This window comes from Chenopodium quinoa, unplaced genomic scaffold, assembly GCF_001683475.1.
Source record: "Chenopodium quinoa cultivar QQ74 unplaced genomic scaffold, ASM168347v1, whole genome shotgun sequence".
NCBI lineage: Eukaryota > Viridiplantae > Streptophyta > Magnoliopsida > Caryophyllales > Amaranthaceae > Chenopodium > Chenopodium quinoa.
The window spans coordinates 1,906,259-1,922,651 of record NW_018744858.1 but is presented as its reverse complement, the minus strand read 5'-3'; the positions used below and the strand labels follow the sequence as shown (position 1 = coordinate 1,922,651).

Below are 16,393 nucleotides of genomic sequence, written 5' to 3'. Positions count from 1 at the left end.
GCACGCACCAAGCACCCCTAGGCCTCGTCTATCGCACAGTATCACGCACCAAGTAGTAGCGTGCTAGGCTGTGCGTGTGTGTGCTAGCGAGACGCACTAGGGAGCAGCGCATGCGTGTGCTGGCTAGCTATGTGTGCTGGCTGACTACGCATATGCGTGGGCAGGTTGGCCAGCAGCCCAGCCTTGGTGCTAGGCGCCAGCTGGTAGCCTTGGCAGCCAAGGCAGGCTGACAGCTAGCCAAGTGGCTTGGTGATGCCGGTTTTGTGTGGGACCAAGGGTTGGTGCTTGGCTTGGGGAGCAAGGAAATTTGGTCCCCCTTTGGTGGTCCTTACCTACTCTCTCCCTCCATGTGACACTTGGAGCTTGTTGATTGCCTTGCATTTTTATTTTGTTTTTGATTAAAATAAAATAGAGGAAAATGCAAATCTCCCACATTGATGGGATAAGGGAGATCAAGTCTCCATTCCCTATAAATACCCAAGTTTTGGATTTGGGAAAAATCACTTAAGTTGAACTCAATAAGGCATCTCCCTATAGGTGAGAAAACCTTTAAGTTCGTAATACTCTAGTCTTTTCTTGGTCTAGCCTCGACTAACCTTTGAGGTAGAGGCCGTTCGGGTCGGGTCTCGAGGGTGGACTCCGCCGGAGGCTCTCGCGCTTGCGGAGCTAAGGCTTTGAAGTCCGAGCTCTATAGGAACGAAGCACGCGTCGAGGGTAAGAATGTCATTTCCCTTTCTCTTTCTTTTGTTGTTTAATTATGTGATTGCATGCTTAGTTACTTTAATTAGTGAGCGGGTCTTGGGCGGGTTTCTCTTCCGCGTAGCGTTGGACGCTACCCAAAAGACATGACACACATAATTTGAAAAGTGCCATGTGGCATTGTTTCTTTAAAAGGAATGCCTTTTAATACATATTATAGATTTCAGATCTGGGTTGTGGGGGTTGCGTGGGTGATTAGTGGGTGGTGGTGTGGGTGGGTTCGTGGTTCGTGGTGGTGGATTGTGGATTTGGGTTTGCGTGAGTGGATTTGGGTTCGCGTGGGTGAACTAGGTGGGTCGGGGGTTCTGGGTTTGTGGTGGTGGGTTCTGGGTTCGTGGTGGGGGGTTATGTGTTCGTGGTTCTAAATTTGACAGGTGGTGGTTCTAGGTAGTATGGGTGGTGGTTCTAGGTGGCGTGGGTGGTGGTGCTGGGTGGTTCTATTTAGCTGTGGTGGCTGTTTTTGTTGGATTAATATTAAGTACATGCCCTTACTTTTCATTAATCATGGTTAAAAAATTTTACCTAAGGTTTCGCACACAACCCCTTTGTTGCGATTAACAATTAATGGAGGAAGTATAATTATCTTGAATCAAGGTCTTTAATGAAGAATATATGCTCGTGGGTGTTTGGTTTAAGTCATATAAGCATAAGTAGTGAATGTAGCATTTATAAGGATTTATATTTGTATTTCAAATATGAATTCAAGTTCAAATGAAGCCCGATGTTAGTTTGTGATGTACTAAAATCGACCATTCTGCATTCTTTTGGGTAATTAGTATACATATTGGATTAAAATAAATCAAATTGCAACTAGACATGAAAAACTTTCCAATGATTGGTCACATGCCTATATATGACCTAAAAATGAGTTATAATGAAATGACCCATCGAATCTGCTGACGAGCTACACGCTTCACACACAACTCCCATTGTCGGCGAAGCTTCTACCTAGGGCTTAAGACTCTTAGTGTTCACTAGTTTGTGTGCTCTCCCCTCAACATGACAACACTTGTCAACAACCTTATTAGTGACTAGCTGGCGGTCGCTTGTGTTTGATGCCCATGTAAATTGTAAGGCTGCACAACACCACGTTTAGTCCCCAAAACTTACAAGGTTGTTGTACCACATCCTTTTCCCAATTCTTAATTTTATTATTAGTACTAGCAATTCAAATCATTATATCCAATCACAGTTTTAAAACTATTGTTTCTTAATCAGTTTTGAATTCTAAAATTTTTGCTCACCTCAACCTTATTTAAAATGCATCTCATAATAGCACCCTAGCATGACGGCCATGTTTATTTTAAGTTACAAACCAAGACGCCCATGTGCACATAGTACAAATCCAAGGGCAACAATGGTAATTGACTCATTTCCACAACTCCCATCCTTTTCTTTTTCTCTCCCTCAACATTCCTCTTGGCTCCCTACTAGTTGAGTACGAGAATAATCAGAATATAATACCAACTTACCAAGCAATTATTACTACACTATTTCATTTAACAAAATAAATAAAAAAATAAAAATAAGGAAAGAGAGAGAAAGGGACGCACACAAACCTTTTAGCGCCTCCATTTCTCTCTCTATCAAAAATTATCCCCAAAAACCCTAATTTTCCCCACTATTTGTAAGGCGCAAACAACCCTCTCCTACCTCCAAACCTCCATCAATGGCGTCCAAGTTGACTCAGTTCCAACATGCTCAAATGGCGGCGATTCTCGGCCCCGATCCATCCCATTTCGAAACCCTAATTTCCCAACTCATGTCCACCAACAATGACCAACGTTCTCAATCCGAAACCCTCTACAATCTCTGCAAGCAGCATCAACCCGACGCTCTCTCCCTCAAGCTTGCGCACCTTCTTCAGTCTTCCCCTCACCCTGAAGCTCGAGCTATGGCGGCGATTCTCCTTCGAAAGCTCTTAACTCGGGATGACTCGTTTTTATGGCCGAAACTCAGTGGTTCAACTCAGAATACCTTAAAATCTGTTCTTCTTGCTTGTGTTCCGAGGGAAGATGCGAAGACGATTTCGAAGAAGTTGTGTGATACTATTTCTGAGCTTGCTGCTGGGATTATACCTGATTATGGTTGGCCTGAGCTTTTGCCGTTTATGTTTCAGTGTGTTACTTCGGATAATCCGAAGCTTCGAGAATCTGCGTTGTTGATTTTTGCGCAATTGGCGCAGTATATTGGGGAAACATTGGTTCCGCATTTGGATACGCTTTATAATGTGTTTTTTCAATGTTTGGGTGGAAATTCGAGTGCCGAGGTTCGGATTGCTGCGCTTGGAGCTACGATTAATTTCATACAATGCTTAACGAGTGCTTCGGATCGCGATAGGTTTCAGGATTTGTTACCTCCGATGATGCAGACGTTGACGGAGGCTTTGAATTGTGGGCAGGAGGCTACTGCTCAGGAGGCGCTTGAGTTGTTGATTGATTTGGCCGGGACCGAGCCGAGGTTTTTGAGGAGGCAGTTGGTTGATGTTGTTGGGGCAATGTTGCAGATTGCGGAGGCGGAGACTCTTGAGGAAGGGACGAGGCATTTGGCGATTGAGTTTGTGATTACACTTGCTGAGGCGAGAGAGAGGGCGCCTGGTATGATGAGGAAGTTGCCACAGTTTATTCACAGGTTGTTTGGGATATTGATGAAGATGTTGCTTGATATTGAGGATGATCCTGTGTGGCATACTGCTGATACCGAGGACGAGGATGCCGGGGAGTCTAGTAATTATAGTGTTGCGCAGGAGTGCTTGGATAGGTTGTCGATTTCGTTGGGAGGGAATACCATTGTTCCTGTTGCTTCGGAGGTGTTGCCGGCTTATCTGGCTGCTCCCGAATGGCAAAAGCATCATGCTGCATTAATTTGTTTGGCTCAAATTGCAGAGGGTTGCTCAAAGGTACTATCTTTAATTCTTTTGAGCTTTCGATGAGTAGGGGTTTTCCTGTGCAAATTTTAATGTATACATTGTGTTAATTCTTTGTTTTGTCATACTTAATGGATTTGGGGGTTTAGTGTTAGGTAACTGAGTTTCTTTTGCAACTTGAGTTGACAGGTGATGATAAAGAACTTAGAGCAAGTGGTGTCAATGGTGCTAAATTCTTTTCAAGACCCACATCCTCGTGTGCGTTGGGCCGCTATTAATGCAATCGGTCAATTATCAACGGATTTGGGGCCAGATTTGCAAATGCAATATCACAATCGTGTCTTGCCTGCTTTGGCATCTTCAATGGATGATTTCCAAAATCCTCGTGTCCAGGTAGCTTTGTTGTATTGGCATTGTTACAAGTAATATAGCTTTTATTTTTACTGTGTTCAACCAATACCTTCGTTTATTATCTTTCTTTTTAGTTGGTGTGGGTAATTTTTGATGCAAGGAATTGTCTTTTTGTGACAAAGCATGTGTGTCTAATTGGGTTAGAGGTTGAGCTCATGAGTTACGACTCCTTACATAATCTAGTTTTTATGGACTTGGGCACTAGGCACTAGACACTAGTAGGATAAAACGGAAGGAAATGATTACTTTAAAAAAATTATGTTACATTTTCTCCCGGGAAATTTCTAAAAAACCACCCCTAAATTCACCACTTTTCTAAAAAAAACCAACTTTTTTTACGAAATTAAAAAAAAAAACCTGGAAAGCCCAAAACCAGTAGGTATCACCACCCCTACTCTATTCCGACTGCAGGGTCCACGTGTCATCACCCTATTGGCCAAAATTTATTTTTTATTTTTTAATTTTTTTAAACAAAAATCCCCAAACCAGCCCCACGGCAACCACCCCCTTCCCCTTCTTCAATCCCGCTGCCACTGCACCACAGCCTCCATACCTTCCCAACGCCCTTGACCGGCGACCACCTAACTCAGCCTTGCGCTGCCAGACGATCACCCCACAGCCTCCCTCTCTTCTCTGCCTCCTTTCCTTCTCCTCGGCACCGCCCAAACCACCGCTAGAGCCATCAGTTCAGCCCCTGCAGCACTGCTATGACATCAATCAATTCTAGCAACCTTAATTCAACCTCCAAACAACCAAAATCAGCCACCAATTCCCAGAAATGGATCAATTTGAAAAAAACCCCAAATTAATTTTGCAAGAACCCTAATTTAATTCATGCCCTGGAATTTTGCAAGCAGGGGTGGGGGCTGGGTGGGGTTTGCCGACAAGTGTAGCGGCTGGTTGGGGTGGGGGTGGTCCGGAAGGTCGTTGGTTTGGGTGAGATTGGTTGCTTCTGATGGGATGGCTGGAGAAGTGGAAGGGGGTTGGGATTATTTTTTTTTAATTTTATTTTATTAAAACTTTTTAAAATTTTATTATTTTTGACCAATATGGTCGTGACACGTGGGCTCTGAGTTGGAAAACAGGCTGGAATTAAGGAGGGGGGGTGATTCCTACTGGTTGTGTGTTTTTGCAGGTGGTTTTTTTTTTTTTTAATTTCGTAAAAAAAAGGGTGGTTATTTAGAAAAGTGGTTTATTTGGGGGTAGTTTTTTAGAAATTTTTTCTCCATATAGACAAAATATACATGTCAAACCTATTGAATTATCGATAACATTTTTATAATTTGATTTTTATCATTTATATTATACTTACAAAAATAATACTACCTCCGTTTCATATTATTTTGCAACTTTGAAGACCGTAAGGACTCCTAGGCAAAATCTGTTTGTGAGTGTAAAATGGAGAGAGAAACATATGGATGCATGTGATGAGGAGAGAGATAGAGAGAAATGATAACCTAAAAATGAAAGGAAAAAATTTGTAGCAAATTTGTAGCATGACTAGCATCCATTTTTTGCAAAAGTTGCAAATAATATGAAACGGAGGTAGTATATTACAATTCTTGATTGAGGCAATGATGCTTCACCGTAAAATCACATACACTAGGTCTGTCTCTCAGAGGTGTGTCGTAGGGGTGTGTTGGCTTAGCATATGTTTGGGATACTTGACAGGTGTCCTTAAAATGTCTGTGTTACCTATAGTCACTGAATTTTGAATTCTACTTACTAGATTCACAAAAATAGAGTGATTTTTTAGCGTGCTTGAATATTGAAAATGAGCATTACATATAGAATTTGATCAGGTCTAAGTCTAAATTAGCTTCAGTTAGAGGCTACTGCACTTGTCCCAGGTAGAATCTCGATCCTAACAGTATTGGGTTAAATGCATTAGTTAAGGGATTATTTAAGTTTATGAACTTATGTCATGTATGTAATCATGTCATGTTGCCATCAGTTCTTGTTCTCTCTTGCTATGCTTCTGTTAAATGAATTTGATAAAATAGCCTTTGACTTTTGTTTTGTTCATCTTCTTTTTGCTGTGTATGGTAGGCACATGCTGCTTCAGCTGTGTTGAACTTCAGTGAAAATTGCACTCCAGAGATCTTGACACCATATTTAGATGGTATTGTGAGCAAATTGCTCGTCCTTTTGCAGGTACCTTCATCACTTGCACAGATATATTAACTCTTTTGTGCATGCATCTGATTGTTATTTTTCAGTCAGTATTGGGTCATATATTTATTGTAATTTTGTTTCTTAATTAATGTTTTGAAGTAGTTTTTTGAGTGTTTTTGTGCTATGTTATCCAGAATGGAAAGCAAATGGTTCAGGAAGGGGCTTTGACTGCATTAGCATCAGTTGCTGATTCATCACAGGTACGTACCCTAAGTTTACAAACATTTGAGTTATCATTGGGTTGATGACCTTGATGTATTTTCTGACATTACCTCTAATTGCAGGAGCTTTTCCAGAAGTATTATGATGCCGTTATGCCATACCTTAAGGCTATACTGGTCAATGCAACTGACAAGTCCAATCGTATGCTACGTGCAAAGTCAATGGAATGTATAAGCTTGGTTGGAATGGCTGTTGGGAAAGAGAAGTTTAGAGATGATGCTAAGCAGGTACTTTAAAAACATAATTGCTCTTATTATGAAACAGTTACTGTACTAGTCATGAACTGGTTAGGATCTATTCATCTGAATATATTACTTATTATTTGCTGTATGAGCTAATATATGGTTCTTTTCTGTGTTATAGGTCATGGACGTTCTGATGCAGTTACAAGGATCACAAATGGAAGCTGATGATCCAACAACTAGTTATATGCTTCAGGTTTAGCTATAAAATTACGTTGACACCTTTGTATAGTTTTGATATTCTGAGCCGATTCCTATAAACAAACTGCTGTTCTTACAAATATTTTTTTCAGGCATGGGCAAGACTCTGCAAATGTCTGGGGCAAGATTTCCTTCCTTATATGAGTGTTGTTATGCCTCCATTGCTTCACTCTGCTCAACTTAAGCCTGATGTGACAATCACATCAGCAGATTCAGATGCTGATATTGATGAATCTGATGACGAGAGGTACTTTTGGCTTTTATGATCTGATTGTCTTCTCATCTTCTGCATGTTCAACCTTTTCTTTAGGATTAACCTCTTACGAACTCATAATTGCTTTTACTGATTGGAACTGTTTTAGATTCAGTAGTGCTTCTTTTATGCTGATTTTCTTGATTGAGTTGAAGAGACTAGGTCTTCTATGGCTATGCTTGTTTAATTAGACTTATATCTACTGATATTTGGTTCATGATGTCTCTATCACCACACAAATGAACCATGCACATGTTCATTTTGCTTTCATATAAGAAAGTACAACCTGATTTTAATGCTTCAATTATAGCATTGAGACCATCACCCTCGGGGACAAAAGGATTGGAATCAAGACCAGTGTTCTTGAGGAGAAAGCTACGGCTTGTAACATGTTGTGTTGCTATGCTGACGAGCTAAAAGAAGGCTTCTTTCCGTGGATTGACCAGGTCATAATTTATTCTTTTGTATAGTGTTTTCTCAGTTGATTGAGGCTGGCTCCTCTGTAGCAAATCATCTGTGGCTGAAGGCCTGTTGCTTTTTCTTGGTTTCCTTTAATCTATGGGTGGTTGAAGTTGATAAATTTCTTACAAATTTGCAGGTTGCTCCTACATTGGTTCCCCTTCTTAAATTTTATTTCCACGAGGAAGTTAGAAAGGCAGCAGTGTCAGGTATTTGGTTTGTTTGTTGCTTCTATGCTCTTGCCTATATCAGCTATAGCTTTGATGTGCTCTTTAATTTTGTGTTTTACAGCCATGCCAGAGTTGCTGCGCTCTGCTAAGTTAGCTGTGGAGAAGGGGTTGGCCCAAGGTCGGAACGAGTCTTATGTTAAGCAATTGTCTGATTATATTATACCTGCTTTGGTAGAGGCTTTACACAAGGTGATGATTTTTTCTGTTTCCTTGATTAGTTTATAGTATTGATGAGCTTGATTTTGCATGTATTCCTTCATCTCCCTGGTGAATCTGTATGACCCTCATTATCCTACTAATTTTGCAGGAACCTGAAGTGGAGATCTGTTCAAACATGCTTGATGCGCTTAATGAGTGCATTCAGGTATCTCTCATAGGCCTGTGAAATTTTAGCGCTGATGTCTAATTTTCAAGCTTTGATTAGCAAATAACTACTTTTTGGGACTGGGCGATGCCTCGAGTTATCGCATTATTGCCATGATTCAAATCCTTATTATGTTTAAGTTTAAAAGAAAAACATGTAATGTGGTAATACTATAATAGTTTAGTGGTCAACCTTTTGTTTTTAAACTAGAGGTTGTGAGTTCAAATGTTGTACAATCCAACATGAAAGAAAAGCTTCAATTATATTAGGAGAGCACCATGTGACACCTAAGTTTGTTTAGGAATGCTTTTGAGAGAATAACATGTATTATGGTAATATCTTTGTGGTTATACCTTAGCTTTTACTTAAGATTTTGAGTTCAAATCTAGTACAATCCTTGTTTTTAAACACATGAAATAAAAGACTCAATTAAATGAGGAGAGCGCCACATGACACCTAAGCTTGTTTGAATACGCTTTCTAATATTTAGTATAGATTGTTTGATTCAACCTAAGATTCCTTGGTACTCTAGCATGTTACTGCTTATAATTTTGCCAAAAATCATCCTATTAAATATATTATGGTTGCCTTAACTATTTGGTGGCAAAGCTAACTCCATTTTTCTGTTAGGTATCTGGAACACTTCTGGATGAAAGCCAAGTAAGAATTATAGTAGATGAGATAAAGCAGGTTATTACAGCGAGCGCCTCCAGAAAGGCAGAGAGAGCAGAAAGGATTAAAGCTGAGGATTTTGATGCTGAAGAAGGAGAAATTCTTACAGAAGAAAATGAGCAAGAAGAAGAACTTTTTGATCAGGTGAGTATTAAAAGCATTGTAGGCTTAGATCTTTTGAGATGTGCTTGATTTATTTATTATTATTATTAGGTTTTAACTTAGAATTTTTTGATGCTATTAATCCTTATTTTACGTTTTGAGCCAGATTGGTGATTGCTTAGGCACTTTAATCAAGACGTTCAAGGCATCTTTCTTGCCCTTCTTTGATGAGCTCTCGTCATACTTGACACCTATGTGGGTAGGTTCTCTATCTCCCTGGCACAACTTTTTGTTCAAGTAACATTAAAATTATTAGGTTTTGCGGTATTATGGTTTTGAGACATGTAATTTTATAGACAGTCATTGTTTTCATAGAGTTATGAGGCTCACTGTAGATATTCTTTTGTGCCAAATGTGTTGGTTGAGCTCCTGTGTCTGTCAAAAATTTAAGTTGCTGGATAAACTAGGTGTTTTCATAAACTAGGTGTTATTCCTGTGTTTGCTATATTGTACTGCCAACCAATCGCTATGTAAATATTTTTGCATATTGTACTAGCTCTAGTTGCGGAGTAGCTTTCTGTTTGCAGATAATTCCTTTAATCCTTTTAGTTGAGGAGTATCTTTTGTGGTGATTTGCTATATGATGACCTTATGCTCATATATATTCTCAACACTTTTTATTTAATTACAATTAATCTATATAATACATGTAAATTGAATCATGAAAGTAATTGCCATTGTTTGGGGTATTACATCAGAACTAGAGCTTTGTTAGTAATATAGCATTCTCTCTTAATATGCAAACCATCCAAATGTGTGTCTGTGCTGTGCTTTGTTTCACGTTGGGGGTGAATTAATGAGGTTTATTGGCATGCAGGGAAAGGATAAAACGACAGAAGAAAGAAGAATCGCCATTTGTATCTTTGATGATGTTGTGGAGCATTGTCGTGAAGCAGCACTTAGGTGGATACTATAACTGATATTTTTCACTGTTATATCCTTTTATTTGCTTCTTTATCTTATATATTTATTGCATGTGTTGGTAATGCAGATACTATGATACCTTCCTTCCTTTCCTTTTGGAAGCTTGCAATGATGACAACTCAGATGTTCGGCAGGTGACTCCAAATTCTTTTTCTGTTGTGTAATTGTTAGAGTTGCACTTGGCATTTTAGTTATATAATTTTCTGGTCTGCAGGCGGCTGTTTATGGTCTTGGTGTTTGTGCCGAGTTTGGTGGATCTGTGTTCAAGCCTCTTGTTAGAGGTGTGATTTACTTGTGTTTTCTCTTCACAATTTGGATTTCCATAATATCATCTGTTGACAAGTAATTTGGGATTAAATCCAGAGGCTCTTTCAAGATTGGATGCTGTGATAAGGCATCCCAATGCTACACGTGCAGAGAATGTGATGGCATATGACAATGCTGTTTCAGCTCTTGGGAAGATATGCCAATTTCATCGTGATAGTATAGATGCTGCTCAGGTATTTCGAACGTGTCTATCTGTTATGCTCATCTTTTTTAGTTGAATGTATTTGACCCTCAATTTCTATAATCAATCAATCAAAGCCTTAATCTCATAAGTGGGGTCGGCTACTCAATTTCTGTAATGGTGGTGATTTTAATCTGACCATTGGAGCTTTTTAATTGACAATCGGATTTTGAATGAATGAAAAACTATTTACTTGTATTTCTTATTTTAATAATTATACCACATGTATCTAAATTAGGGTCTGTTCGGCATCACTATAGTTTTCAGTTTTTTTGTTTTTTTTTTTTTAATTTTTAATGTCGTGAAATATTTCATAAAAATAATACAAAAGTAGTCAAATTTATTAGAATTATTTTAATTTTGAAAATTGTCAACAAAAAAGTCCAAACCACTTTTTGTGGTTTCCTTTTTTTGTTTTTAGTTTTCAAAGAAACAGAAAACAAAAAATGAAAAATGATGATGAATGACGGAACGAGTTTGTAGTTTCCTTTTTAGTTTGTCTCAATATAGTTTGCCCATTTCTTTTATTTGGCAAGGAGTCAAGGACCCACCATTTTTTTTAAATGCTTTTTTTTTTTTCACACTACTAAAAATTAAGGCTTCTTACTCATTCAATTTTAAAAATTTCTCACCATCTCTTATCACTTCTATTTTTTAATAAAATAATTATTACTTGCTACACTCCCAAACTCTACCTAAAACTACGTGCCTCGATAACGAGGCAAACTAAAGTTGACGGAGGGAGTAATTAAATGTGCCTTGTTTGATTTTCATCCTTTTAACATATATATATTCATCTGACTTCACAGGTTGTTCCTATGTGGTTAAATTGCTTGCCAATTAAAGGAGATCTAATTGAAGCCAAGGTTGTACATGATCAACTTTGTTCCATGGTTGAGAGGTAAAGTGCTTTAAATGCATGTTATTATGCGAAACTTGGTCCCATTCCTTCTCACTTTAAAACTTTAAGAATTGTAATGGGATTTTTTTAAAAAAATCTTTTGTTGGAGTTATGGAAAAAGGGATGTAGGGGTTGTTGTATGTTTAGGTTTGTATTTGTTAATATCACTATTTCACATGATTTCTCTGTTATAACATTTGCAATTGTGTTCTCTGCAGGTCTGATGGAGATTTGTTAGGACCGAACAATCAGTACTTGTCCAAAATAGTAGCAGTATTTGCTGAGGTACACCTTACTGTCAGATGTGAATTTTTTATCTCATGAATGCTAATTTAACTTGAACTACCATTTTATGGGGCAGTTAAGTCTCAAGTCATTATCAGCGTTTTGTTAAACTATAATTCTTACCTGTAAATAAGTGAGATTTGAACTTGGATAGCATATTTGAGGTACACTGGGGTTATCGCTGAGCACCTGCATACATCACATATGCCTCGGTGTTTGCCTTAGAGAAAAGTGGGAACTTTGGCATGTTTTCTTAATTTGCGTACCTTTAACCCGTTACACACCTTCTAATCTCTTGCTGAAAGTTATTGTGTAAACTAAGTGTTGCTCTAATTTATATCTGCCAAAAATTGGTAATATCTAGCGTCTCTGATTTGTTCCACTAAACCTTTGCTCACTTATGGTGCTTCTAGGTCTTGTGTGCGGGTAAAGATCTTGCAACAGAGCAAACTGCAAGCCGAATGGTCAATTTATTGAGGCAACTTCAACAAACTCTACCGCCTTCGACTCTTGCATCGACCTGGTCATCCCTTCAACCTCAGCAGGTGTTGGCCTTGCAGTCAATTCTCTCCCAATAGTTTCAGGCGTCTTCATTTCATCTTTATGTGAAAGCCCGCTCAACATGTGAGCAGGTCTATTGTCTTCTATTTCATTATTCTTTTTTCATAGCATATATAATATCCTCGATCGTAAATTTTGCTGGTGGCATGTAGTTGGTCAATGTGTTGTCTTGGTTGGGGAAGATCAGATATCAATGTACAATGTGTATATTATGAGCTGTCTGTAATCAGTTATCTTGCTGTGATCTTAAGTTATAACAGATGAAAAGGAAATAGAAGAGTGTGAGGTCATATATTTGTTGTCTAATAGCGTTCAATTTCATGACAATTTGAAAAAAAAATTTGTGAATCAATTTTGTAGCAATTTTGGTGTCTTTCTTTCTGCAGTAACCTTTTTTATTTTATTTTTTATTTTTTTGGGTGTATCGTGTATGTATTCATTGTTTGAGGTTTGCTTGATATCTTATTACTTTTATAATGGTTCCATGCTGTTGTATGTGTTAATAGTTTTCAAACTATAACAAAAACAATTCAATTGTGTATTTGCTATTCTTGTTGCCCAACCCAGGAAACTAGTAAGGGTAGAATGTTTGTGTTATGTTATTCTCCGTCCCTTAAAAGAGTAGTACTGAGTAGGTTTTTTTTTTTTTTTTTTAAAATAATTTTTTTTTTTTTTTTTGTAAATCGTATATGTAATTAAGTAAAGACAGATTGTGGATTTCAAGGGTGTATTGAGTGGGTGCAAGGCGTAGTCAAGGGCCTAGTATGGATTTCAGGGGTGGATTGATTGGGTGCAAGGCTTAGTCAAGGGCCTAGTGTGGATTTCAAGTAAACCAACGTAGCTCGATTGCTTGAATAAAGTTTTAAGGGTTATTTCGTAGTGTAGTTTAATAGAGCAATCTTATAAGGAACAAATTAAAAAGGTTAATGAGGTAATATTAATGGATGCAGGGAGTGTTAGCTACTTGTCTTTGAAATATATTAACGTGAGCTGTTTGTTTGATGTTAACTTTGGAAGTGGAATATTATATCCTTTACTAAAAAGCTTTACTTTCTACAAAATAGAGGAATTCACTTATATAACCTCCTGTAAGGCTGTAAGTTAAATGGAAATTTAACAACGATGTCATGTACATTGAAAGTTCATGGGAGTTACTACTTTCTATTTCAATTTCAAAACATGTACATTGAAAGTTCATGGGAATTACTACTTTCTATTTCAATTTCAAAATTTGGCCCGCTTTTAACATAGAAAAATAAATGTGATCTTAGTAGTCACCCTTAGCCGGTTGTGAATTTGCTTAATCTATGAAAAGTAGAGGTGATAAACTATGGCTTGGCTCGGTAACTCGGCCTAAAAAGTCTGCTTTGGCCTGGCAAGTCCGTCACTTTTTTGTGGGTTTGAACATGACATTTGATTTTAAGATCTGACCTTACTCGAATTTTTGATCGTTTTGACACGTCTAATTAATTAAGTTAATACTAATTTGTAAGCAGAATCTGTAGTGACAACATTGTAGTTTTGTGAACTTATATCTTGTAAAGACATGGTCACATGGAGGATATTTTGGTAGCCATTTAGTAATGGCAATACGCCGATACTGTTTCCTAATGACTACAGAATAGACTGAGTAGACAGTAGGATATGATATTGAAATTTTTAGATTCTGTTCTTGAAACAATTGATAAATTTGTGCTTGGAAACAATTGTGAATATTTTACTATAACTTCTAGACAACTTGAATGAGTAATAGATGTCAATTTTTTCTTTTTACTTGTAATTATCTGAAATTGAAAAGCTTGTAAATTCATGTGAATGCAAGCTATCTTAATGAAATTTTGCAGGTAGTATTCAAGACTTGTGATCGAATATGTCAAGGTTCTTTCAATAGAGAATAGGGATAAAGTATGTGAACTTTTTAATTCTTAAAATGAGTTGAATAATGGATTAAATAATTGGCGTTAAATTGTATTTTTTTTTTACAATGATAATAATATTTATAACATTTCTAGATATAGAATAAGCTAATTAACATGAATACTCATGGTCCCCAAAGATGATCCCTACTAGAAGAAGATGAATACAATTAATCTAGAGAAGGATGACATATTAATACAATCATTAAACCTTGTTAATGGTTGTTAGAGGGTATTTTAGTCATTTTACTTAGATTAGGACAAAGACATCTCTAGCAGTAACACATCATTTGTAACAAAAACAATTAGTCTAAACTAGAAAAGATAACGATTTCAACGAAGATAGTCAGCTTAGCATATCTTTTTATAAAATCATACATTCTCACGAAGAGCACAAAATATTTTAAGTACCAAATATTTGAATTGATGAAAGACATGTTGACAACTCCCCCACTAATTCTAACTTACATGAAAATGACCATTCTTAGTTAACTTCCATTCCCTCAATTTCTTTCAACCCCTTTAAATTCATCCTTACATGTCTTCCTTTCCTATGTTCAATTTTCGATTAACTCGAGCCCTTTGATTCAACAAAGAGAGAGCGTGTTTAAGAAACTCGAAAATTTCTATGGAGATACAATTTCAACAAAACTTCATTGGTCAAATGGGGGCGAAAAGTGTGATCCCAATAAACAAAGTCACAAAGCTCAAAGGAAAATCAAAGAAATCATCAAGTAGCGTGAATAGAAGCAACAAATTTGTAGGGGTGAGGCAAAGGCCGAGTGGGAGATGGGTGGCCGAGATCAAAGACACAACCCAAAAGATTAGGATGTGGCTAGGCACCTTTGAGACCGCGGAGGCAGCTGCTCGTGCCTATGACGAAGCAGCCTGCCTGCTTCGAGGGTCAAACACTCGAACCAATTTTGTTGTCACTCATGTTTCTCCTAACTCCCCTGTTGCTTCTAGGATCAAAAACCTCCTCAAAAACAAAAAACTAGAGTCCCAAAAATCAAGCAATGTCGATCATCAAGTTGCTAATACTTTAGTTACCCCCTCAACTACAAATTCGGCTGCATTTTCCTCAAGTACTGCTAACACCGCTTTTTCTAACCCTTTTAATAACTTAGCTAGTACTAATAGTAGTATAGCTCAATTTCAGAATAATTTTGGGTATAAAAGTCTTGATAATTTTAGTGCACAAACCCAAGGTTTACATCAAAATAGGGAGTATAATGGTGATGTATATAGGCCTCAACTGAATGGTTTTGTTGGAAACTACGAGTTAGTTGATTACTCAACATTATTCCAATGTGGTATGCCTGGGGGTTGTGACATAAATCCTAGCATGCTAAAGCTACCTCTAAGTCTAAGCTGCCAAAACCAAAGCCAAGAGACGTCAGAGATGCCTAAAAATGTAGCACTTCCACAAGCAATGGGCGCGGAATTGTTAGAGATGGAGAAGATAAAAATGGAAAAGGATATTTCAGCATCCTACTACAACGCGGCTAGTAATGGATTACACGAGTTCATCGATTTTGTACATGATCCTATTGAATCCCTTTGGGATCTTCCTCCACTTTATTCATCTTTTTGTTCAATTTGATAGCCCATTTTCGCCTATTTGTTCGTGGCTTCCTTGGTTGATTAACCAAAACACCTCAACTTTGCTAGTTGAGAGGGGTGAAAGCCAATAGAGTAAAATGAAAAAACTCTTTGGCTTTGACCTTATCAATCTTGTTTTAGTTTATATTTTTTTTTCTTACTTAATTTTGACCTTGGTTAAGTATTAGGAATGGATCAACTTTAAGCTTGTTGGAAATTTATTGACGAGGAGTTTTAAGAGAGATGGAATATGTCCTCTCCTAATCTCTTGCGTGATTATATTGTATCATGATATACATATGTATACACATTTTCTTACTTGTGTACTCTTTAATAATGTCAATGATGAAAGGGTTACATACATGGTTTATTCATTACTCGAAGTTCATTGTATTAACAAGTCCTTTATTCTTTTTTGTAACTGTATGTGATTTCCCTGCTTTGCTTTAAAAAGGATTTGATGTACAACAAAGTGCACCTTAGTTTTAAGAAGCGTGATGTACAAATCATACTTTATAGTTAATTAAGCGTGTTTGGCTGGTGTTAGTCTCGGAATGAGCGACCTCCTTGGTGGCCGGGTGCTACATAAACTATTGGTTTCTCATCAGGGTCTTTACGAGCCTAATCGACTGAGACTGAGTTTGAACCAAATCTTCTCGAAAATAACTTTAAGTAGTCAA

At 37.6% G+C, this 16,393-nt stretch overlaps 2 protein-coding genes across 2 annotated transcripts; both read left to right on the top strand.

The window, feature by feature from the left end:
• The first annotated feature begins 2,428 nt into the window (after positions 1-2,428).
• LOC110704794 (importin-5-like) lies at positions 2,429-12,567 on the top strand. The gene is made up of 20 exons (XM_021882605.1): positions 2,429-3,658; positions 3,815-4,018; positions 6,086-6,190; positions 6,346-6,411; positions 6,496-6,660; positions 6,797-6,871; positions 6,969-7,123; positions 7,440-7,575; positions 7,728-7,797; positions 7,880-8,007; positions 8,126-8,182; positions 8,813-8,998; positions 9,123-9,215; positions 9,834-9,919; positions 10,008-10,074; positions 10,155-10,221; positions 10,304-10,440; positions 11,258-11,349; positions 11,568-11,634; positions 12,048-12,567. The coding sequence occupies exons 1-20, from the start codon at positions 2,429-2,431 to the stop codon at positions 12,210-12,212; spliced, it is 3,351 nt and encodes a 1,116-aa protein (XP_021738297.1). The 3' UTR covers positions 12,213-12,567.
• A 1,848-nt stretch (positions 12,568-14,415) lies between these two features.
• Positions 14,416-16,077, top strand: LOC110704704 (ethylene-responsive transcription factor RAP2-11-like). Its single transcript, XM_021882517.1, has one exon. The coding sequence runs from the start codon at positions 14,740-14,742 to the stop codon at positions 15,712-15,714; it is 975 nt and encodes a 324-aa protein (XP_021738209.1). The 5' UTR covers positions 14,416-14,739; the 3' UTR covers positions 15,715-16,077.
• Positions 16,078-16,393: the final 316 nt, after the last annotated feature.